The 25074-nt window shown below is 41.1% G+C and overlaps 4 protein-coding genes across 7 annotated transcripts in view; 2 read left to right on the top strand and 2 right to left on the bottom strand.

Moving 5' to 3' along the window:
- The window catches only part of LOC105900890 (GTPase IMAP family member 8-like), a 4706-nt gene extending 2188 nt beyond the window's left edge, over positions 1-2518 (bottom strand). The window contains exons 1-3 of the mRNA XM_012828270.3: positions 1689-2518; positions 676-1386; positions 1-452 (exon numbers count right to left, since the gene is read on the bottom strand). The exon at positions 1-452 is cut by the window's left edge and continues 784 nt beyond it. Coding sequence (XP_012683724.2) covers positions 1-452; positions 676-1386; positions 1689-1713 — 1188 coding nt within the window. The 5' untranslated portion in view covers positions 1714-2518. The remainder of the gene's footprint in view (positions 453-675; positions 1387-1688) is intronic.
- A 182-nt stretch (positions 2519-2700) lies between these two features.
- faima (Fas apoptotic inhibitory molecule a) lies at positions 2701-7662 on the top strand. 3 transcript variants are annotated; one of them, XM_031584489.2, is made up of 6 exons: positions 2701-2849; positions 3276-3361; positions 3545-3709; positions 3972-4200; positions 5540-5589; positions 5730-7662. In XM_031584489.2, exons 3-6 carry the CDS (start codon positions 3596-3598, stop codon positions 5877-5879), a joined length of 543 nt encoding a protein of 180 aa, XP_031440349.1. In that variant the 5' UTR covers positions 2701-2849; positions 3276-3361; positions 3545-3595; the 3' UTR covers positions 5880-7662. The 3 variants fall into 3 exon arrangements, with proteins under 3 accessions (XP_031440349.1, XP_031440350.1, XP_031440343.1); XM_031584490.2 differs by lacking the exon at positions 3276-3361 and having other exon boundaries at positions 2701-2839; XM_031584483.2 differs by lacking the exon at positions 3276-3361 and having other exon boundaries at positions 2702-2849.
- Positions 7663-7762: 100 nt separating this feature from the next.
- parp9 (poly(ADP-ribose) polymerase family member 9) lies at positions 7763-13944 on the bottom strand. Of its 2 annotated transcripts, XM_031584472.1 has the most exons (10): positions 13857-13944; positions 13681-13740; positions 11380-12267; positions 10971-11198; positions 10492-10710; positions 10228-10297; positions 9431-9988; positions 9139-9260; positions 8832-8988; positions 7763-8506 (listed from the first exon to the last, which is right to left on the bottom strand). In XM_031584472.1, the coding sequence occupies exons 3-10, from the start codon at positions 12241-12243 to the stop codon at positions 8229-8231; spliced, it is 2496 nt and encodes an 831-aa protein (XP_031440332.1). In that variant the 5' UTR covers positions 12244-12267; positions 13681-13740; positions 13857-13944; the 3' UTR covers positions 7763-8228. The 2 variants fall into 2 exon arrangements, with proteins under 2 accessions (XP_031440332.1, XP_012692659.2); XM_012837205.2 differs by lacking the exon at positions 13857-13944 and having other exon boundaries at positions 13681-13767.
- Positions 13861-24266, top strand: parp14rs1 (poly(ADP-ribose) polymerase family member 14-related sequence 1). The gene is made up of 17 exons (XM_012837233.2): positions 13861-14120; positions 14227-14324; positions 14425-14458; positions 15604-15852; positions 16031-16255; positions 16620-18886; positions 18976-19209; positions 19414-19635; positions 19922-19982; positions 20191-20340; positions 20522-20584; positions 20711-20887; positions 21158-21388; positions 21882-22520; positions 22839-22978; positions 23162-23336; positions 23548-24266. Exons 1-17 carry the CDS (start codon positions 13940-13942, stop codon positions 23829-23831), a joined length of 5430 nt encoding a protein of 1809 aa, XP_012692687.2. The 5' UTR covers positions 13861-13939; the 3' UTR covers positions 23832-24266.
- The last annotated feature ends 808 nt before the right edge of the window (positions 24267-25074 follow it).

Raw genomic sequence — 25074 nt, 5'->3', positions numbered from 1 at the left:
GGCTGGCCACCTCTCGATGTGCTGCTCCACGGTTGTATCTCCAAGCCGATCACCCCAGGTGAACAGGGCGATGCTCCTTCGCCACACATCTCTGCCCCACAGGTTCAGGTGCTCTTGCAGTAGACGTTTATCGGCCTCTGTAAATGTCTCATCGCAGCGGATGACCACAAGAAATGCATTTGGTTCCGCATCACCGAAATAGGTGCTTTGTGCAATCTGTAGGCTGGCTTCTTCTGATGTATCTATTGAGCAGCCTCTCCCGTGCCAACCTGGAGTGTCTACCAATGAGATGTTTCTCCCCATTGCATCCCCCTCCGTCTCTACACAGCACAGAGTGGGATGTCCAGATTGAAAGACTTCTTGACCAAGTATGACGTTTCCTGCCGTGCTCTTCCCTACCAGTCTGGCACCGACCATCACAACCCTCAGTGCTGTTTGTCGACTTGGACTACCTAGTAAAACAGATGTTCACATCTCAAAAGTCAAAACAGATCTTTTAAAATTGAGGTGTGCATCTGAAATTGAACCTGGATTTGAACACATGCAACTACATAAACAGTATTCTGCACATTTGTATTCTTGGAGTAAGAAAATATGATATTATACTACACCCAGAATGTATTAAAGTGATTTGACAGCATTAGAATGAAAGAGCTATTAAATATAACATCTTACCAGCCTGTAAAAGTTTGTGTGTCTGATATTCTTTTTGCGCTGTTAAGATTCTATCTTTTGCCTTTTCATTAATCAGCATAATCCTCCTCTCAGCCTCCTTCAACATGCTGTCGGTACAGAGGAAGTTTTCACCAGTCTGACACTGGTTGCTGGCTCCCATTGCCATCATGCTCTTCAGCAGGTCCATAGCTTGAGTGCCACTGTCATGAGGCAGCTGGCTTGTGTTTAGACAGTGGTATCTGTGCCCACACTTTTCAAAAATGCTTTGAAGACACTCATATTCCATATTTTGTATTGTCAACGCTGTTTGTTTTTCCAGACCTGTCAACACAACCATAGAGTATTGCCACAGAATGTCACTCAGTAGAATGAGAGCAGCCTCTAGGGTGCGCTCTTTCCCTGGCAGTGAATCCACGGGGACGACCACAAGGAAGACATGAGGCCCTGGTTGACACATCGATGCACTTGTGGCCATTCGGTGCTCAACAAAAGCGGGGTCGTGGACAGCATAGTGAAGCCAGTTCTGCGGTGTGCTCACTACAGTGAGCTGAGTTCCATCTGCGCTGATGCCCTGTTTCCCTATACACATCTCTGTGTCTCTCTCTGTGTCAAATGCTTCATGGCCGAGTATGGCATTGCCAACTAATCTGTTTTCTAACTGGTTCCATCCCAGGAGAATAATCCTTAGCTCTTTCAGAGGCAAACATTGACCTGTAAAAAATAAAGGCAATACAGTTGTGACAGTGAATGTTCTGAGATGTACACACAGATGTGCTTTTATCGTCACACTGTCAATAGCACTACTTTCAGAAACAAGGATATAATTCACCCTGTAGGAAAAGCACTTTGACAAAACACTAACAGAATTGGACTCAATCGTTGACTATTTGCTAAGTTATCAATGACTGTAGGGGTGTTCAAGTGTAGAATATCTACAATAACAGCATACTGAAAGCAATAATACTGATAATATAAAGCATAATATAAAAGACTTATTAAAACAGTATACTAACCATCTTTATCAGCATCCAAAGCCATTCCCCACCTTTTGCAATTAAATAAAGAAGTCAACAGATTCCATATCGGAATTGGTTCTTTGGTTGATCCACAACTTGCCACGTTGGATTTACATTCCCTGTATCATAATCATGGCAGCCATGGAGTACAAAGTACACAGATAACCCACATGCGCAGTCTTAAAGAGACATCCTGAGAATAACTCAGCATTAATAGGGCTTTCTCCTTTACTCTAAAATGCACAATCCAAGCATGCATGCATGGAAGCATGAAGGCACCTAAGTGCACTTACTCATTACATGTCATATCACCGTATCATATTAATTTAGGTATCTTTATATGTTAATTTACTTCCACTTCCACAAGAGGGCTGAACTTGGTAGTGAGCTGCTGCAGGCTGTGGGATGCTTTGAAATTCTGCATCCAGTAGCTTATCCATGCTGCAACTGTAGCCTGTCAGTAAACAAAGGCAAAATGACATTCATGGCAAGTGCACCAATAACTTTCATGGCAGGAGACATAACAGCAGGCCACAAATAAGACAAAAACGGAACTCCTGAATCACTGGCCTACAGCAACATCTGCACCAGCCCTATTGGTGAAATCTGAGTAGGCCAGGTTTAAATAGAGTAGCCCAAGATAAAATGGTGTGAGAAGCTAAAATGGCCAACTAGAGATGTAGCAAAGATGTAAAAAAAAAAAAAAATGGTTGAAAGGTGATAGAGGGAATCTTTACAACAGCTCAACACATATTGGGAGAGTGACCTGAGGACAAATAATGATGTATATATATATTTGATACTATGAAAATGAGACACGATTACAGCCCACCAAAAACAATCCAAATGTAGGCACTTAACGTACAGGATAAAATGCCAGACGCCTCCTTACTAATTTTCCAAACCCCTAAGTGTCAGTGTGTGTTGAGTGGGTTAACAACCCACCAATAAGCCACCCGAGAAGAAGAACCTCTTTCGTTTCCATAGCGACCAATCAGTTGTTTTTAATTTGATCAACTAGCTAGCCATATCAACCTTGCTTCCATTCATAGGCTCAGTCCCGCTAACCCCCTCCTTCCATCGAAAGTGCACTTTACCAGATAGGACAACGAAGTTGAAGAAGAATCAACTTTGTCTTTTCTTTTTTTGTGAGTGCAGGTAAGAAATGCTAGTTAGCTTGCTATGTATCATGATGCCATAGCTAACGATAACAGAGTTGTCGTTAGCATCCGCATATGTTATGCTTGGTAACTATCCAGACAATAACTTGGCTAACGTTAAGTTAAGTACAGTGCAGATGATTTAAAATACATTATTATTTATAACTTAACAAAATGATTAGCCCAGTTATATATCGATATAACTTTATTGGATATCGTTGCCCTATGTTCATTGGAGTTAGCCTGCTAGCTAACATCACAGCCTACTGATGCTAGCTAACGTTACTTATGCTAGCTAGTTAGCTAGGTATAATTGGCTAGGTTAATGCTTCGTAACCCTAGCAATCCCGTGAGAAAAGTATGTAATCAGCTTGTCGTCGCTTGCTGTTTGCTCTTGTGGACTTCGCTTGCCAACTGCAATCAGTTTATAAGCCATGGCGAACTAGGAGCCAACCATCGTTAACTGAAAACATATGGCAACCAACAAACATCCATCGCTAGGATAACTAGGTATGTTGGCTAGTTAATCAAATTCAATTTTAACTCAGGTTTATCTGCACAACCGTCACAAAGCGGCGTGGTTAAAGCAAAACAGCTACTATTAACGTTAGACACACACACACATATATAGGTCCGTATGGGCAGCTAATGTAATGGGCCTTGAGAAATCGTCAATTTTACTATGTCTTGCAGGTACTTGTGTTCAGAGGTTGAAATACTGGTGCGGCTTTACATCGGGCCAGGATGTCTAACGACCTGGTGGGCGTGTGGGAGGTTGCTCTGAGTGATGGAGTCCACAGGATCGAGTTTGAGCATGGCACAACCACTGGGAAGCGGGTAGTCTGCATTGATGGGAAGGTAACTATTTATCAACCTCAAAGTATACCTGCTTCGCCCGGGCGATATCAAAGAGTGACTGTCTATTCCATTTGTTGATAATGCTTCATTTAATCATAGACCCAAAGTATGCCGACTAATTATGTGGACCCAGTGTGCCTATATTTAAATAAATACTACCTTAATAGAGAGCTGTGTACTTGAGCACAATAGAATCATATGTGTGAGGGTAGTAAAATGTTCATACCTTTACCCTCTTTGGTTGTGTTTGTGCGTTCTACAGGAAGTTCTGAGGCGGGACTGGATGTTCAAACTGGTTGGCAAGGAGACATTTTATGTAGGAAACTCAGAGACTAAGGCCACCATAAATATTGATGCGGTGAGCGGTTTTGCCTACGAGTACACGCTTGAGATTAATGGAAAGAGCTTGAAGAAGTACATGGAGAATCGCTCAAAGATGACGAGCACCTGGTTACTCAACCTGGATGGTACGGACTGCAGGGTTGTCCTGGGTAAGACTTTTAACCTTTTCATAAAATACACAAAAGAGTGAACACAGCGCAGTACAAACAAAAACAAAAGCGACGTGTTTGTGGCCAAAATGGAAACGGAGCTAAGCTTTGCTCTGGGTGATAACAGGTTCACTGGCAGCCTGTAATGTCATGCTTAAGCATTGAGCCTGTCAGCAAATTTAAAGGCCTCTGATCTCTTAATCTGCTTACAGCTCACCATCTGCATGCAGTCAGCACCTGTCAAGCACCTTGACTGATTGACCTCACATCATATTGCCTTCTGTAAAGCCACTGAAAATAAAACCAAGGTTCTTGGAGCCACAGCTGATTCAGTCACATCCAGCTGTACATGCTGGCTGGGAAGAAAAAGGCAATAATCTGATGTATACAGAAATACATGATACCCAAAAGTGTTTGATGAAAAAAAAACACATTTCACAGGTATTCAACAGGCACCCCAAGGGACCACAGGAACATGAATCTAAAAAATATATTGAAATTGCATATTTGCTAAAACTGGGTGGCCCAGTGGCTGTATCTGGTGAGGAAAGAATGTATCTTTTTATGTAGCCACCATGTAGCACACCTTTGTACTCTGTGGCTGATTGCAGACATGCCTTATCTTATACACAGGCATTCAAAAGCAACCCCTCCCAGAGACCACGGGAACATGAATCCCTAAACCTTTTTGATATTGGTTGTTTGTTTATAGGATTGCAATTGTTTTTTTTACTGGGTGCCCCACTGCCATTAGCCTATCTGGTACAGAAGGAATTCTTTCTGTAACCAACATGGGACTTTCCACACATTTGTACTCTGGGATTGACTGTAGACATCTGCAACTGTGCATTGTAAAGTTTAACACTCCTGTGCTTTTTTACTACTATCAAACTTTGATGTTTGATGTTGCGTAATTTTATAGATTTTTTATATAATCACAGGTTTAGCAGGTCTGTTGCAACGTATGACTCATAGTCAATGACTTGGGGGATTAATCATAGTCCACACTGTGACTTTTTTTGTCATTGAGAATTACACACGTATAGAAAAAAATATGTGGAAACCAAACCATACACCGCTGTATTCATCAAACACCCACTGAAGAAGGGTCTTTCTGCCAGGCATGACAGTCAAGACACCGCTCTTCCTCTTATAACTGTTGACTTGTTATATTTAGAATGGTATTGCTTATTACACAGTGTGTTGCATTCCATGGGACAAATGGTAGCACAGGAAGAGATGGGATGAATGACCTTTTGATGCAGTGATTTCCACACAAGTTGACCAATTTTAGACCTTCTTGATTTGTAACTGTTGGGATCTTCTTAACACTTCACAGAGAAAGATACCATGGACATCTGGAGTAATGGACAAAAGATGGAAACAGCTGTAAGTATCAGCCCATAACTACAAACACACACACACACTATGGTTAATAAAAAACATCAACCAGATGCTTGTTTCTTGAAGCCTTGCACACTATCCCACACAGCCTCTCTCTGTCTCTACCCTCTCTCTCCCTCACACAGGGTGAGTTTGTGGAAGATGGCACAGAGACACATTTTACCCTGGCCGACCATGACTGTTGCATCAAGGCTGTCAGCAGTGGGAAAAGAAGAGATGGCATCATCCACACGCTTTTAGTGGATGGCAACGAGGTGGCCGAATGCACTGACTAAACGGCATGTGTGACGAGGGAGGGAGGGACAGACAGACAAATAGACAGACGGACAGAGAGACAGAGAAGTTATACAGGTTTTGAATGAAAGTGAAAGAGAGAGAGAATTGGCTGTTCATGACAACGATGAGCCTTACAAGCGACAAGTTTTACAGGTCCAGCATCTCAAGGTCTCCAGGCACACAAATACCACAAACAGGAATATAGGCTCCACGTATATTCTGTGCAGTCCTAATCACCAGCATGAATCACATTTACACTGGTCTGATTGTAGGCAGCCTTGTATGAACAGTCATCTTAGTTGGTTGTGAAGACAAAGAGTAAGGCAATAACAGCAGCAACACTTTAGGAATTTTTTTAGGAAGTGCACTTCGATGTCACTGTGTTTTTCGTTTTGTTTGAAAACCGTGCTAAGAGACATTTACACAGCCCGAGGTTTCAGTGTTTACTAGTTAAAACTTCAACAATGTGCCAGTCTTGTCCTTTCATCTATTCAGTTATACAGTGGTATTTTATACACTGGTAGTATCTTCGAGTAGTGTGAGTAGACTGGAAATGAGTAATGAAGTTTTTTTTTTTCTTCACCCTCTCCTGATGATGACTTTGTGTCATATAAAGTGGCTGACCTTTCTCATTTTGAGATGCTGTAACAGTGGAGTACAGCCATTTTATAATGGAGGGATATGTGACATTCCCACTGTACTTCTTGTGTGTTTAGCTGCACACATGCACACACAAACATACAGAGCCTCTGATTCACAGTGCAGCTGCAAAGCCATAGTCCTTGACAGTGTTATACCAAATACTTGGTTTATCGTCACATAAACATGGACCATGTTGACTGATTCGTTTTTTTTGGCAGGGTCTCTGATTAAAACAGTGCTGTTAGCCAACACAATATGAAACTAACCTTTCTCGTGCTTGTAAAACAGTTATCAAGACATTTGTTTTTTTTCTCTCGAGACTTGTTGGCTCAGCAATCGAAAACATTGTGACTTTTGCACGTTGGGATCACAGTAGGAGTATTTTAAATGTGAACATAGTCAGAGGTATCATGTTACTGTGTGAAAATAATCTAGAAACAAACCAGCCAACATATTTTTATTTTGTTTGTCATTTTACTGTGATTATCAAACACATACATGGTTATTTTTTGTAATTTACCCAGAGATATTCATATATTGAAGCTGAGGTTGTATATTGTGGCCTGGTGGTTAACTACCGGGCATTGGGTTGTTGGGTAATGGAGTAGACATTCCTGTATTGTCTTAAGGCCCTAAAATAGATTTAGTTTATTTTATATCAAATGATTGTTATTTGTATTATTATCTAATACTTATTGTTACAAAGATATGTGCTACAATCAGTGTACGACTGTAAATGTATTGTATGATAAAATATTTGATTTGTTTGTTTTCAGTTTTGTATCACCCCCTTTCAGATTCTTTGATTCTCTTGGGAAATGATAATCAATCAAAACAATATTAATGATTAGCTTTATTACAGGATTAGTGTACTGAATTCAGACCCACACATCAACAGAAATTGACACCTTTGTCTCTATAATAATACTTTCCATAACCCTTTGCAAACAAACAAAACTTCAGAGTAAAGGCACTATTTTCAGCCTCTTGGCATAATACTGCTAAACAAAATGTGCAGTATAAAATACATAATACATATGATTGTTTATATTTATTATTATCCATTGTTACAAAGATGTGTGCAACAATCAGTGTAGAACTGTAAATGTATTTTATAATAAAATATTTGATTTGTTTGCATTCAGTTTTATATCAGATTACTCCTTCAACCCAACACTCCCTTTCAGATACTTTGATGCTCTTGGGAAATGAAACGGAGTAAACAAATAATCAATCAAAACAATATTAATGATTAGCTTTATTACAGGATTAGTGTACTGAATTCAGAACGACACATCAACAGAAATTGACACCCTTGTTGCTACAAGAATACTTCCCATAACCCTTTGCAAACAAACAGCTCTTCTGAGTAAAGTCACTATTTTCAGCAGCTTGGCATTCTACTGCTTAACAAAATGTGCAGTATAAAATAGATAACACCTGCACGGATACACATCCCAGGAACACCAGACTATGACAAGGGAAAAGAAAATAGTCACAGTGGTATATGAGAAGAAAAGCAATCCCTTCAAATGTATACAGCCCCATATTGTAAGTCTTTGTAATGTAAATAGAAAAGGAACTAATGTAATTCAGGCATTCATCTTCATTAATATATAATGCCCAGCATTCATCATGTGGTTAAAATAATACCAGAGACCTCACCATGAGATGTTATCTCATACTCTGGGCCATCATTCTTGTCTTCATTTTTTTCTGCTGCAAGTGTAAATGGACAGTGGCAGGGCCTGTAGGCCATTAAAGATCACGAACGTATCTGTGCCTCCTTTTACACTGTCATAATGGATCAGGTGGTCCCTGGTTGCTGGTGGAACGATTAAACCTGGTGATCCTGCGGTTTCCTTGCCAGTAAGAACTTCAGCCTCAATTATGTACACAAACTCCTCTTCCTCCATTCCTTTCCACAAACTCATGGCTGATTTGACACTGCCACTGAAGTAGATCCCCTCCCCAAATGCTTGATCTGAAGGGAACAGGAGGCACAATGACATCAATGCAAAGAAGAACATTCATCAGCCCTGACATCAGTGCAATGTGCAGTAAAACTGCAGTGTAATTCTAATGAAATTGGAGAATGCTCCAGTACAACTAAATGGATACTTTTGTGTCAAATAGAATCCTGATCTCAGGCCAGCATTGAGAAGGTAAACAATGCCAGTGTAGATTCTGACAGACTGGAAAATCCTGTCTGTCCTAGCTGTGTGTGTGATCATGTGCTAAGCCAACTGTCAGCATCTTTCAGCATTACTTCAGAATCTATTATTGAAGGATTAAGATGGCGTATTTACCGTCGGGTGGGGCATACTCTCTCTGAAAGCCCACCCAGCTGACCAGCTGGCAAAATTGTGCTGGCACACGCTGGTAATGGACGCTCGGTCCACCCGAGATGCGTTTTTTGTTCAACTCAAAGAGCTGCTTCAGGGCCTGGTTCTCAACTCTTTCCTCCTGACAAACACCAAAACCACATTCCATTAGTGCCACTCAGCAACCAGCATTAAAAATGTATAAAATATCTATTATATTGTGTACACAGTAAATGCAGTGTGAACTTTACACACGTGTAAAAATGTAACATCTATACAGCTTCATATTTACCCGAACAACGCGAAGTCCAGCCTCCTGAAACTTCCACTGATCTCTACTATAGTCCTGAAGCTTTCGCTCAAAGTATGATTTTGTAGATGATCGTGGTCCAGGTGAGTAGTGCTTGAAAAAACCTACAAACAAGAGGTGAAGTACACAAGACTGTCAAGTGATGCAACTGATAGAGGAAGTATTAAACTGCTATATATTATATATTAATGCTATATATATTATTATTATTATTATTAAAATGCTAATGCTATAAAATATATTAATAGTGGCACGGGACACAAACATGACTTACAAATTCTTTCAATTTTGTATCTCTCCTCTGGCTGCTTGGTCTGCACCTCCTTCAATGTGAAGTCGACCCTGATGTCAGAATCAATTACTTTACTCCCACTGCCTGCAAGATAGGCCGTTTCCAGGACAGCATTGGTTTCTGGGTTTTCCAGCTGGGGGCAATACTTGCATCTCCAGCGCACAAGGGAATACAGCATCGCAGCTTCCTCAGCTTGCGCATAAGTCTCCTGTACCTGACAACACATGGCCTCCACCTCAAGCACTGCAGATGCCACATCTGAAGGGGACCCTTTGATTTTGATGCCAGCCTGGCCATCGGTGAAGAACACCTGGAACCCCACCTTGAATTTGGTTTGAAGGGACAGCAGCTCCTCATGTTCTTGCAGGCCAAAATGTAGGACATGATTATTTCTGATGCTGTAGTCAGTAGAGGCTCTGTTCGCTATGTTCAAAATGTCATTTATCCATCTCTTGGCAGCACGCTGCGCCTCAGGAAAACTAGCCCGGAGCTCAATACAAGGAGTGGGTGTGTTGTCCTCTTCCTTATATGTTGAAGATTCTGAAGATATGTTGAGATTGAGGGAAAGCTTTTAGAGTTTTGTAAAACAGCAGACAAGATCTGAGATATCTGCAGTATCTTTAATTACTTTGGTTTTATTACTGGGGTACTACACATTCAAAAGATAGTATTCAATTGTTACTGGAAATACTGATTTGTCTTTAAGGGTTCACTAATCCATCTCAATTAAGAGTCCTTAGTATAAATATGACATAATGTTTTTTTTCTGCTTTGCATACCATTGGAGCCTGTGTAAGTGCCGGCATAAAGACTTGATTGCTGCAGAGATGCATGTTGGTTTGCAAACGCCTACAAGAGAAATGCATCACTGGTTGAGAGAGGACCCTGCTAGTTTAAAATAAGCTGTGTTGTCCAGCGTTATAATGGTTGATCACAGCTTCCACTTTATTTTGATAAAAAAAAAACTAAACTGAAGTATTACAACCAAATTCCAGACCTGTGTGAACTACAAAAACAACTACAAAGATGGTATAAATAAGTACCTGGAATGTGTCCTCATCTGAAGGGTATATCACAAAGTGTACATCCATGCAGTTTCCCCTGTATGAACTGGAAAAAACTTGAACTGCTTTTGTCATGATATGGGCCACCTCACTTTTACTGAACCCCAACATTCCAGTTCCAATGGCAGGAAAGGCAATTGAAAAACAGTTGTCTTTCACTGCCATGTGCAAGCACTTTGAGACAACATCACCAAGCATCTGTTATAGGGACGACATTCAAGAGGAGTAATGAGAGAGTTACAGCACAATACTATAATGGAGGGACATTGATTTTAGAATGATAATGCAGAATCACTGCAACATACAGCTAATTGCATTTAAAAATAATTACATTTATTAACCTCAATCAAAACCCATAATTAAAATGAATGTCTAAGGATTGAATATGTTTTAGTATTAGTAGTATTATATGTCACTGAGTAAGGTTTCAGCAGAAGATTATACTGTATATCACACACCTGTTCTGCCTTGGTCCCTGGTTTTTTGTATGCACAAAGTACATGATACACAAACTTGGAAGACAGGCCGTATCCTCTAGTTTTCAGTACATCACCCAAATTGCATTTCCCACGGTGTGTTGAAACTTCCTCCTGAAGTTTTTTGCCAGCTTTCATTAAGATGGCATTGGTCACTGCACCATTTGACAAATCCAATTTTTGATCGGTGGTATTCACAGTGACAGATGTCTGGCCAGAAGAAAAAAATCAAATGTTTGACTACAATATATTATATTTAAATTGGTGAGCAAGAAGCAAAATGTTCCATTCAGAGGAGTAATACTCCGAGTTATTCGTAATCAGTAATCAGTAATCAGTAATTCATCTTTACAAATTAAAAACTCTGTTTTCTTTCAAACATATTTCTTACCTCTTGCTTTTCAATGTGTCCTTTCTCGATGTGCAGTGTCACTTTGCTCAGTTTCACAGGAGAAAGATGTGAACTCCCTGATGCCCTAACTGCCCCAGAGTAGGTTTTGGGAGTAGGAGCAGGGTGAGTAGGAGTGCCAAGGATCTCATTACAGGCTCTCACCATTTCAGACACAGTAAGATCATCATGGTTTACCAAATGGACTTCTGGTATCGGATTTCTTCCAATGCCATATTCGTCATATTTTTTCAGTTTTTTCACAATGATATCAGCACAGCGTTTCAAAGGAAAATTAAAAATGCCAGAACTAAGAGCTGGAATAGCAACTGACTTCAGATTTTCTCCCTCCGCTTTTCTAAGGATGCTGTCAATAGCTTTTTCCAACAATTTGGAAGCATCCTCAATTTCCCAGGCAGCAGCATATAGGCGCACTCGTGGACCTACAGCATGGATGATCCTTTTGCATGGTAGACGTCCAGCGGATGTGACTACAGCTTCTCCTGTCGACACCTTATAGTTATATTTTGTAATCTTGTCACTCTCTTGCTGAATAACTTGACCACCAGCTTGGACAAGGGCGGCAGCAAGACCTCCATAATGCTGGAGATCTTCATTGGCAGCATTCACCACAGCATCCACTTCATGGATTGTGAGGTCATTTTTCCACACCGCTACCCTAAGGCCTCTGCGAAGACGAATGGAGTACCTCTCCACTGGAGTGACATTCGACTTATTAGCAGTGCTGATGTCCATTCCATGTAATATAGCACTGCAACCAAATTTGCTGTACACAGCTGTGTTGAAGGCTTGTCCACATTGTGCTACAATTTGGGCCTCCTCTTTTTGTAGTACAATCATCTCCATGGTGAAGAAACACTAGATAATAACCTGAAAACAAATGTAATCTCAAACATACAATATATTGACAAACATGCACCTGTCAGAACATACACAGACACACACTCAGTCAGTCAGTCACACATCTGCCTCTCCATCCTTACCTAACTATATCAGGTCTATTCTTAAGGGCATGCTGAGGGGATATTCTAAGTTAGGTTAACTCAGAGTAAGTGGTAAACCCCCTCCTTGTTTTTGCTAGGAGAATTAAACCAGTGGCTCTTCTATGGCTCTTCGAGGTCTACCACTTACAATTTAGTTCATTTACCCAGGTTTGCCACTTCACCTCGTATTTGAAATCCCCCCCCCCCATCAAAAGAATGTGCTTAAAGATCAGTGGCCTCATTCATAAACGCTACGTAGGCACAAAAGAAGGCGTGCACCACTTGCTAAGCAAACTTTGGGATTCACAAAATACAAACTTTAGGTTTGAATGTGCAGACCTCCACGAACACTGTGACCCATGCCTACGCACATCAACAAGAGACATTAGAAACTACGACTCCGACGGCAGAAGAATGAAACTCGAGAAACGATTTGAAATTGAAACCATTGTGTAAAATAAATAAACACAAAAAACATGATTTAGGATAATAAATGAAGACGGAGATCTCTGAACCCCTCAAATATATTGAAACAGTTAAAATCGGGATCTGGCGAATGGAAGAATTCGAATTGCGAATTTTCAGAGAGGGTTCCGATTACCAAGAGCTTTCTTGGACCTCTGTGCTGTTGTGGGACAGCTTTACAGAGAAGCACCTATAGAAACCAAGCCGTGGCTGTCCCATTTGAAGTCCTGACAAACCTAGGGAAAGACAAAGGGAATTGGCTGACAGGTCAGGTTAGCCGCGTTATGCCAGACATGTTAGGAGGTCTCGTTGTATTGACGCACCTTGTGAGAACACAAGGTACCTATGGAAACAAATACTTTCAATACTTTTTACTTTCAATGAACAGCTTATGTTACACAAAAAAAATCGTATTACTATTAACTCCGTCATTTTATCCATACAGTCAGTTTGGATGAATGTTAGGGGCGTCGCACCGACTATTTATAAGCAAGTATGGGCGTTAGAAGGGTGGGACAAGACGCTCGCTAAATGGCGAGTTCGTTGTCTTCGTTTATCGACGGACTGTGTTATAAATCAGAATAATTTTTAGCACTTTCTGTGTTTCGTCCGTATGCCACTTTTTGAGGTGAATCCTTCGCATAGTTTCATAAACGAGGCCCCAGATCTCCACATCGTGCACCAATTCCACAACTGCGCAGGGGTTTAGTAGGGAAAAGATATTTGAACTGTGGACGGCATAGCAACATGTAGAGCATTTACCAGATACGAGCGTGTTTGCAACAGCCATGCAGTAACAAAAGAGTAAAGCAAAAACAAACAAACAACATCTTACCTTTCAGCGTTAAGGTTTTCACTGGTGAGCACTGAAAGCACTTCGTCTGTCTGGACTTTCCTAAAATCGAAAGTAAAAATGTTTCCAACTATGAACTGGAAACTTCCGTATTCCGGAAAGGTTACACATAGATAAGGCCTTGGTCTATTTGCAATGTCATGTTTACCAACCCTTACCAATTCCAGCGAATGAAAAGTGAAACTTATGAGTGAAACCTAGAGCCAGTTGCTCAGCTTGTGCTTTTAGTCTCGCAGAGAACATGGACGATAACTTTTCTTTCCCTCTACTCGTGGAAGGCCAGTGGAATCCATGTCTGCCCAACCTGAAGAATAAGCTAACCATTTATTTCCAAAGCAAAAAATCTAACGGTGGCGACTGCTGTGTGCAACATGATGTTTCTGACGGCCAGCGAGCGATCGTGTGGTTTAAAACAGAACTAGGTAAGTTGTTGTGTTGTGGAAGTAACATCACAGGCCTAGTACAACTACTGTCAATGATTTGAAATACATTATGCTGATGCCTGTGTCAACATTTCCCTCCGAACAGTAAGGCAACATGTTCTAGGGAAATGTCCACACGCACTAAAGCTTGGTCAGAATGTCTTGAGTTTGTCGGTACGACTGCACCCCGAGGCTGAGATTGAGGTGGGTGCGAAGGCTTCGAAACACGGGAAAAGACAACATTACATTGAATACACGGTGTATATCATCGATTAATGTTCTCTGTTTGCATATTTATTTCCAGGAATCACTGAGTGTCGACAGTTCAGAAATAGCAGGTGAGTGGGGCAGTTCACAAAATAATATAAATGGTTTAGAAAACATGTGTCCATGACTGAGCGTCCATGACTGAGCGAACGTAAAACCTAACGTAAAAGTATATTGTCATTATAGCGTGAGAACTGGCTGTGTAAAATGTAAGGGTAGTACATGGCAGTCAGTTTCCTGGTTGCGCATAAAAAAATACAAAATAAAAAGAGCATGTGATGATTTGGTAGCAATTTAAAGGCAGTATCATTACAATATATTGACCTACGTGTTAAGAATGCAGTAAATGTGAAATTTCTCCTGAAAAGAGAGAGAGGCTGCAATATCAGGATACTACACATTGACAGGTTCCCTCAGCATTCATTTAGGACTAATTGTATGAGTGAATAAAAACAAGAAGAAGAACACCAAAAAACTCTGCAGCAGACATCATATTATAGGTATTAAGTATTAAGGTTTGGCACTGTTTGTTCCCTTTGATTTGGCTATACTATTTCATTTCAATTTATGTTTGCATGTATGTAAAACTTAACAACAGTTGTTTGTAAAACGTGCTCAGCGTACAGCCATCATAAGAGGAAAGATGGCACCAACACATTCACCATGTTAGGCCCTAAGCAAAGAAGCGCTATAGGTCAGTAGGTCTGACTTCTACTCAGACATGGGTTTTGTCTTTCTTAATAGTGTAACGAGGACTCTAGTGAACATATCACAATACAAATGTTACTTTCAACAAAATGATTTTGTCTTTTTTCTAAGACACAGGCAAACGTCACCAGATAATCCTTAAAAGAGAATGTGACACATGCTGTGATAAATGATACAATAAATATCATATGATATGAATACAAAAATGTTACAGTAGGCCATAACTGAGTAGTACAGAGGCACATTTTAAATGTTACTCTTTGTTTCAAAAATAAAATAAAAATTCACGTATGGACATAACATTTTAAATAATTCTAAATCTATGTTTAGAAATGTACAACAGATCAGCACAGTTGTTAAATAGAAAGACTGGTTACTTTTTATGTTATGACTTGTCATGATTCCTTTAATGAAATGTCTGTCACTCTGAAATCCAAATGACCAAATAGTAAACTGTGTGGTGTGGGAATTTATTTATGTTTACCATGACATCAAATTGTGAGAACAGGTGAGGATGAGATCCCCCTCCTTGGCGAGGAGCCTCCGAACCAGCCAGGGGAGGAGGAGACGGAACCAGAGGAGGGTCCTGAGGACTCTCTGGCTGCCGTCCTGGGGAATGCAGAGGGACAGAAGCTGGAGTTTCTGGAGATGCTGGTGGAGAACATTCTCAGAGGTCACCTTCCCTCGCCCTGCTCCTTCACTGTGGAGATCCTACCTGAGATCAGCTGTGCTGTAGTGAAGTTTGATAACGCAGGAAGTAAGTGGAGAACTTAGTGATTAACTAAAGCATTTTCTATTTGCCAATCATTTTCTCAAGTTTTTTAGTTACTTTCTCAGTCTGTAAAGTAACCATAATAATGTACTTTGGTGCATTCAACTGTAAATGATTATGGCTTACCTTGTCTGGTCATATTCTTATCTGTAACATGTTATAGATGCAAGGCATTTCGTCAAAATATGCCCATCAAACAAGATGTTCAGCATGAAGAATTTAACTGTAAGGCTCCTTGAGGTTCCAGTGAAAGTAAAAGCTGAAGACATCAATGACCTCACATCTGACCACCTACAGCTTTACTTTCAAAAAGATGGAGATGTAAAAGAAGATGTTGAAATTCTGGAGGAGGAACAAGCAGCCATTGTCACCTTTAGTGATCCCGTCGGTAGGTATTTCTCAAAAAAAGATGCAAAGATTTAAAAAGTTATACCATTGTCTGTATATGGATAACTTTTTATGATGTGATTGTGTCAGTCATGTTGTGCCATGGCAGAATGTAAATACAATATAATACTTGTCAAAAAGTGTAAAGTGTTATAGACTGAATTGGTAGCTATAAAAGCCATTTTGTGAAAAGCCATTATGGTTCATTTCAGGAATCTATTTGTTATTAATTAAGCTCTAGAATGGATTTCTATTTTAGACCAAATTATACATTTTTCTAATCCTATCTACGTTGAGATAAGGAAAAATTTCAGAGACTTAATGATGAAGGCTATTGTATTAAATGTGCATATTTATCTTTGCAGCTGTGGCGAGAGTTCTCAAAAGACAGCATGTTATTTCGGGGCACCCTTTTAAAGTGTTTCCGTACTACGAGTCATTGAGAATGGCGCTGTATGGAAAAGACAGGCCCACCTGGAAACTTCCTGATGCCTTTACAGAGGACATTGACTCTGTTTTGCAGAAGTGCCTCCAAGAAAACCCTAAGTGTAGTGCACTGATCCGCAATGAGATGACCAAGCTTTTCTCTGAAGTAGATCTCCAGCTTCAGCCCGCGAGGATCAGTCCCTCACCATCCTTGCTCCAGCAGAAAAAAATAACAGCCAAGCTCATTCGTTCCTGGAGAGACAATGCTGCTTCTGGATTTAAAGAGTTGCTCTCAAGGTTCAAGTGCCTTCAACTGCATGTGCCAGCTGTAGCGTGGACAGAGTCAGAATTGGCGATTAAGGAAGCCGTTCAGCAGAAGGATGTGTCACTGGTCCTGGATCAGACTCAGAAACGTATGATTATCGCAGGTCTCCATGAGAGTGTTGATAACCTTGGTGATTTGAAGATGATTGTCGAGAAAATTACTAAAAAGGCTGAAAGGGAATTAAATAGCCAAAATGTAGACGTCCCTTTGGCGTTTTCCATGTACCACCTCCTTGAGCATGTTGGCTTGCATCAGAAAATCATGAATGACTTCCCAGAGCTTAAGTTCACATACAACAAGTCAAGTCAAAACATAGAATTTTATGGACTTCAAAATGAGATTTTGTCAGTGAAGGCTTGCTTCTTAGAGGAGGCGTTGGCTTTTTCCAGGAATGGAAAACTAGTAGATCTCGATGATAGCATCATACGGTTCTTGTGTGAAGGAGACCAGGAAGAGCTAAATGAACAGTTATTCATGTCTCAAGAAATCAGCGCTGCCCTAGAAATTCAGGGGAACAGAGTTAACCTCCTGGCCAAAACCGAGGAGACTCTCCGGGCTGGAGAGGCACAACTAGAAAAGCTTTTGACCCACAGCTGCATTGAAGTAGACGATTCTAATGTACTCAGAATGTCAGAGTGGCAGCAGTTAGTGAATAGTTTGCAAACATCCTTCAATCAATCAGAAAGCAGAGTCACAGTGCACACTGACGGTACACTAGTTGTCGTCTCTGGCTTTGTTGAGGCAGTTGATGCCATACAGAAACAGTTACACGATTTTGTACATGACAACTCCTCCGTCACCAGGACCGAGACGGGCAGAAAGATCCTCATCAAATTTATTCGTGAACAGAAAGGAGATGTGTGGAAAGAGATGACCAAAGATGACATCAAAATTGATTTCAGGGAGGATTCTGTTTCACTGTGTGGACCCAGAGTCCGTGTCACAGAGTGTTTGCAGACGATGAAAGATCTGATCTCATCTGTCCATCATGATGTTCTCAGAGTGGCCAAACCAGGAGCAAAGAAGTCATTCTTGGACAAAGAGACTCTGTACGTGGGAACAGCAATCTCCAAATGGGGCTGCTTAGTCCAGCTGGCGGATGAGGTAGACACAGCCCAGGAAAACGCCTCAGGAAGAGAGAGCAAGCCCGTCTATCACTTGCAAACCCCTGATGGTGTGGAGATCAACGTCTTCAAGGCCGACATGTCCCGCTTCAGAGCGGATGCTGTCGTCAATGCTGCTAACGAGACCCTTCAGCACGACGGGGGTCTGGCGGCAGCGCTTCTCGAGGCTGCTGGTCCTCAGCTCCAGGAGTTGTGTGACGAGATCATCTCCAGCCGAGGGCATCTGGCCACGGGGGAGGTAGTTGTCACGGCAGCTTGCGGGCAGCTCCAGTGTGAACACATAATACACGCGGTTGGACCCAGGTTTAGCAGTGACAATCCTCAAAGAGCTGTTGGCTTGTTGAAAAGGGCTGTAAAAGGGTGCTTGACAGTGGCAGAGACCTATAAGTACCACTCCTTAGCAATTCCTGCCATAAGCTCAGGTGTATTCGGATTCCCACTGGACATCTGCGCCGACACCATCGTCGGGGCAATAAAGGAGCACTGTGAAGACATGTACGGTGACTGCTTGCTTAAAAAAATACATCTGGTCAACAAGGACGACAAGACCGTTCAGGCCATGGTGGCTGCTGTGAGAAAAATGTTTAGCAGACCTGTACAACCCCAGCCGCAAGATAGAGCCCAAGTCAACACAACTCAAAGCCTAGGACAAAACCAAGACCAAAGACGCGCTCATACTAGCAACACGGCCCATAGTGTGAAGACAAAAGAGGGACTGATCATCGCACTGTTGAAAGGACAGATACAGGATACTACAGTAAGTTACCTGCTCAGGTGCTGAATCATGATGAAACAGGTACGTAACAGGTGCAACATTGTAATATATGTCGATGTCTGTCTCTGCAGACGGATGTGGTGGTGAACACGGTGGGCCCTCGTTTGAGGCTTGATCAGGGGGCTGTTTCTAATGCCCTCTTCAGAGCAGCCGGACCAGAGCTTCAGATTCTGGTTGATCAACAGCCAGCATCTCCTGCCACTGAAGGAGCCGTCATTGTAACAGAGGGCTGCAATCTGAGAAGCAAGATGGTGTTCCATGTTGTTGCCCCGGAGTGGGACGGAGGTCAAGGCAATGCAAAGAGGGTACTTTTCATTCTGACTCTATTTATGAGATAGACAGTTCCTCTGAGGTCAAAATAGATAAGCCTGCTGGAAGATCAGTTACAGTTTACCAATCATGGCAGCCACAAATAAAATGTCTGTTAGATTATAGTGGAAAAGAAGAACTGTGCATATTCAACATTTCATAACTAATTGTGATTGGGATAATTGTGTAACAATTCACAGGTTATGGGCAAGATTGTGGCTAACTGCTTAGCACAGGCAGAGCAGCACGAGCAGAGCTCTTTGACCTTCCCTGCCATCGGCACCGGAAACCTGCGCTTCCCCAGGACTGAGGTGGCCAGCCTCATGCTGGACACTGTCCTCAAATTCAGCCAGAAAAGAGGATCAAGGAACGTGCAAGAGGTGGTATTCATCCTCCACCCTAGCGACACCGACACTACAAAGGTAGGAAGCCAAAATAAAATTCTGTCATGGTGAAGGATGGGTCACTGTAAAGCTGTTATAATTGAACAGCACAAACCTTGTGCTGTGTTGTGGTGTGTTCGCAACATGGTTACACTTTTTGTGGTTCCGGTCAAGTTTCAAAGTGGTCATTTTTGATCGGAAACAGAACATGAGGGTTAGATATGACTTCAGTCACTGTCTGACATTGGACAGTGAGAATATGTATTTGTGTGTTGAGTTAAGTTTGAGTTAATGAAAATTGTCCTATATTGTGTGTCTATTACAGGCCTTTACAGATGAATTCAACCAAAGATTCTCAGACCAGTCTGCGTCCTCCCAGAGAAGAGGTACAGTTCTGTTTTGATGCTTTAATCTTTATGAGAGTCAGTGTCATCATAATCTTATTGATGGACATCTGATATTTCTCCAAGCCTATGTCTTTCACAATCTCACCAAAATCATTTGAGCTCATTTGCGTTCTCTTATGTTTAGTTATTTGTGCTTAGAGAGAGGAGCATTCAGTGTATATTGAATAGTTTACATGATGTTTGACAGGTCCATTCTCCAAGATCACATCCCCAAGTTCAGGGCTGTATCAAACAACAGTGGAGGAAGTTGTTCTCCAGATTACCACTGGCGATATTACTAAAGAGAATACTGACGTAATTGTTAATTCTTCCAATGATACTTTTAACCTGAATTCAGGTAGGCACGTTTCACTGTTTACTAAGGTTTGCTATTTGTTGATATACTGTATGTTCTCCTTGTTTTTTAAGCTTTTTTTTTTTCTTTTTTCGTAATGGTAATGTCTCAAAGAATACATTCCGATGATCTTGAACTGAACCAGAAATAAACACATGATTGAATTTTCCATTCTGAATCACAGGTGTCTCAAAAGCCATTCTTGATGCTGCTGGTCCAACTGTGTTGTTAGAATGCCAGCTACACGGTGAGTAACCGCCCCCTAGTGGAGAACATGTCACACTACACCTCGTTGTCACAAAGATTCCTTCTACATCAGTTTTGATATCGGACAAACATGTGAATTCAGCTGTGGCATGTGTGACTTTGACAGGACGGCAACCAGGTGCAGCAATGATAATGACCCAGCCTGGTAATCTGAAGTGTAAGAAGATTCTTCATCTGCATGGGCAGACCCAGCCTAAGATTATACGAAAGATTGTTGGTGACGCAATCTCAATGTGCATTCAGAACAACATGAGATCCATCTCCTTCCCAGCTCTTGGCACAGGTATGCACTGAATACCATTACTGCTGATCTCCTATAACAGGGGGAAATTTAAGGAAGAAGAACAGGATGTTGACTTAATATGTTATTATACAGCATCAGTCGTCTCTTATAAGGACATAAAAGAAGGCTGAAAATTTTGAAATGAGGACAAATTACCCCTCTATATCAAAGGCTCTCAACCAGATCCTTAGACTATTTCAAAAAACAAATACATCTCTATTGTCACTTACCAGTATTTTTTGTTTGTTTGTTTGTTTGTTTCTGGAATAGGTCGAGGCAATGTGGCTCCAGGACTGGTGGCAGATGCCATGCTGGATGCAGTGGTAGATGTGGTGGGGAGGATGTCCGTGTCATCCTTACAGCTGGTCCGCATAGTTATCTTCCAGGCCCCAATGCTGGCAAACTTTCACAAAAGCATGCAGGAAAGAGCGGGTACAGGCGAGCCAGAAGAAGAAGGCACAAGCAAGCCAGAAAAAAAGGGCACCATGTCCATGATGATGTGTATGATGTCTTTTTATACTTTTTATGCTTAAATGTTCCACAATCATGTCCAGTGGTTGTGATATATTGGCAATGAATTGTGATTTATTATATGGCAACGATAGTATGAACGTTCTGATTGGCTAATGCGTAGTCATGCCTCCCGCATATCGCCCGCTCAAGGGCCTCGGCTGGCGATACGGAATTGCGTAATAACTTAATAACCTCGACCGTTCGGTCATGCCGGGAAATATCAAACTGAGGCCGAAGTTTGATATTTCCCGGCATGACCTCACTCTCGGTTAGTAAGTAGTCAGTATTGTGACACAAAACAAATATTGCATTCATTATGGAGATCATGACTTCTTACTGCAGTATCTTATCTTCTCAAAGCACGTTTGAAGTTTTCGTGTTGCATAAAAAAAAAAGAAAGAAAAAAAACATCACCATCTTACTTGTGTTGCACCCCCAATCCACTCAGAAAAACATGAAATTGTACCATCTGTTCCTACAGCAAAACTCAACTCATTCTTCACCGGATCACTGGTCAAAGATGTTAAACCACAGAGAAGTGTCATCAAATCCAAAGTGTTGGACCCAGTCTTTTTCCACATCTGTGGGGAGTCACAAGACAGCGTCGACCAAGTCAAGAAATGGATTGATGACCTGATCGCCAAAGACCAGTACACAGACCCCATCTCAGACGAGATGCTTCTGAGTTTGCCCAGCAGCGACCTACAGATCATCCAAGACCTTCAGGACAAGTATGATGTGAAGATGACCCTGTCCCCCAAATCACAGGGCACGGTGGATGCAGTTGATGCCAGCCTGACCATCGAGGGCCTCAGCAGAGATGTGCTGGTGGCCTCCAGAGAGGTGCAGACTATCCTGAGGAAGAGCCGGGAGAGGGAGAGCGTCAAGAGGCAGACAGAACTCACTAGCAACCTGGTGCAGTGGGAGTACAGTCTTCAAGATCAATACCAAGCCTTTGATCCTGAGACTAACTTCAGTCTTGAGCAAGGCAAGGAGAAAGGGCAGAGACAGATGGAAGTCATCATTCAAGGCCAAGTGTTTACAGTCACTCTACCAGATGGGCCAGCTGTGGACATCCAAGGGAACCAGGTCAAATTGAGGCGCAGAGATAAATTAGGAGGTAATATTTCTTTTAACAAGTTTTAGATATTATACTTTGTTTTATCCCCACATTTACACACTCGACTCAGCTACAGTATATATGTATTTAAGGGGTAGTATTAAGCTCTGTCAAAACATTGTCATCACAGTGATGCCTACTTATCTGTCATGATTTTTTGTTATTCATGCAAGAAAGTTAATGGTAATGAATCATCTAATTTTCTACACACAGGGAAACAGAATGGGATATTATATGATAGAATGTCCAGTGTACAGTATAGTGGCACACTGCACAGTATCACCAATGTCCTCTATATGCTTCTTTCCAATTTTCAAGGTGATGCCAGTTTTCCTGGTCACTGGGATGGCATGACCGCCCAGAAACATTGCCAAGTGTTTCCCCTGAAAAATGACAGCCAAGAATATCTTGATGTTCAGAAACATTTCCGTGCCTCTTGTCATAATGCCATTTTGAAAGTATGCATTTTACTATATAAATCACATTTCAATGGTTCTTGTCTTCAATTTCAGAATTTAAACTGTAAGGCTTTCTCACATATTTGTACTGAAATGTTTGTCAAAGTATGAGTTATTTAGCGGATCATCTCTACAAAATCAATAGTCTCTAAATGTGAGTGTGTAATATATTTTGCTTTTCAGATTGAGAGAGTCCAAAACCAATACCTGTGGAGGAACTATGAGATCAAAAAGCAAGCCATGGAAGTTAAAAATGGCCACCAGAACAATGAGAGGAAACTGTTTCATGGAACCAGACAGGATTCCATAGACCACATCAACAACAATGGGTTTAACCGCAGCTATGCGGGCAAAAATGGTAAATACATCTTTTGGTCTTCATGCAAAACATTAGCTAAGGGGTGAACTAGATGTTGGCATGATTGGATTGGGAAATTGGGAATGTTCCTGTAAGAACTTTATTGGGGATTAAACATGTACAACATATATGCTTCAAACACACAGTTGCTGTAAAAGACTTCTGCCTACCCTCCAATGCGGTATTAAGTTTGTGCCATCATCTGTTGCAGCTGCTTTCTATGGTAACGGAACCTACTTTGCAGTCAATGCAAAGTACTCTGCGCACGGCACCTACTCAGTTCCTGACTCTCAGGGACAAAAGTACATGTACCTGTGTCGAGTCCTCACAGGCGACTTCACAAAGGGAATCCAAGGAATGATTGTCCCCCCGGCCAAAAATCCCAACAGCACCGACCTCTATGATACTGTAACCGAAAACCCCAATGCACCATCCATTTTTGTGGTCTTCAATGACATTCAAGCATATCCTGAGTATTTGATCACTTTCAGATAAAATTAGCAAAGGGACAAATGTGTATCAAAGACTTTATATATTTGGTCTGTTTTTTTTCCATTTTATCTTGCTAAAAGTGCCTTTTCTGTGAAACACTATTTGAATGTCAAAAAAACTAATAAATATTTCAGATTAGAACATGAAAAAAGTTTATAAGATGTTTCAGCAACCATCTATCTATGGTCTATTAGGTTGTTTTCAAGACGGGCGCAATCCAAACTGACATTTCAGCAGTTTGTTATTTGTTATATAAGTGTTTCTGTACCTCCAGATAATCAACTGTAGTTTTTGCTGCTTTTTTGTAACTCTTAGGTAGGTAAAGTTAAAAATCATTGTGTATTCTTGAGATTATGTTACCACGGTGTTTGTTTCAGCATGTGCAATGTGTAATCTATAAAATAAAGTATAATACACATATCGTGGTTTGGAAAATAATTCACTCCCCCAGAAAATCACCAATGTTTTCACAAGTTCCAAAAGTTATTAATGTTATTGTTAACATTTATGTGCTAGTATATTTTTAAGGCAAAATACATTATTTGTATTAAGCATAAGTATTCACACCCCTGTGCTTTTGAGTTCCAGATTAAGGCAGATGACAAGTTATTCACAAATGATACAGAGGTGCCACTGAGTTGGCTTATACCTTCTGGGGAATTAAGAGAGAATGAAGCCTACAGAGACAAGGTTATTAAAATGCTTAAGTGAGGAAAAAAACAGTATGCAAGTGTTTTGATGTCTAATTGAGCACCACTGGATCCATATGGATGAAGTGGAAGTTGCATCACACCACCCAGATGTTGTTTAGAAAAGCCTGTCCCACAAACCAAGCATCCGCAGAAGATATTGACTGGTGATGGACACCTTCACTGTCCACACCTCACCCCAAAAAATCTCCAAAATGTAGTGGCTGCCATTAGGGTACAGGTGAAGGATTTCAGTCTTAAGAACTATCCATAAAACTGGACTCTATTTGAGGGGGGCAAAAAAACCATTGCTTTAGAACCACATTAAAGCATGTTTGGAGGTTGCCTTAGATATGGGGAAAGGTTTTTATGTCATATGAGACCAAAATAGAGCTTTTTTTTTGGCAAAGCGCTGTATCTGGTGTCAATCTAACACCGCCAAGAAACACCATCCCAATCGTGAAATATGGCAGTTGTAACCTCAGATATTTCTCGACTGCAGGAACTGCAAAACTTTTTAGAATTAAAGGGAGGATTAATGAAAATAAAATCCACAC

Source organism: Clupea harengus, chromosome 2, assembly GCF_900700415.2.
Source record: "Clupea harengus chromosome 2, Ch_v2.0.2, whole genome shotgun sequence".
NCBI lineage: Eukaryota > Metazoa > Chordata > Actinopteri > Clupeiformes > Clupeidae > Clupea > Clupea harengus.
The sequence above is the reverse complement of the archived record's forward strand: the minus strand, read 5'-3'. Positions and strand labels throughout refer to the sequence as shown.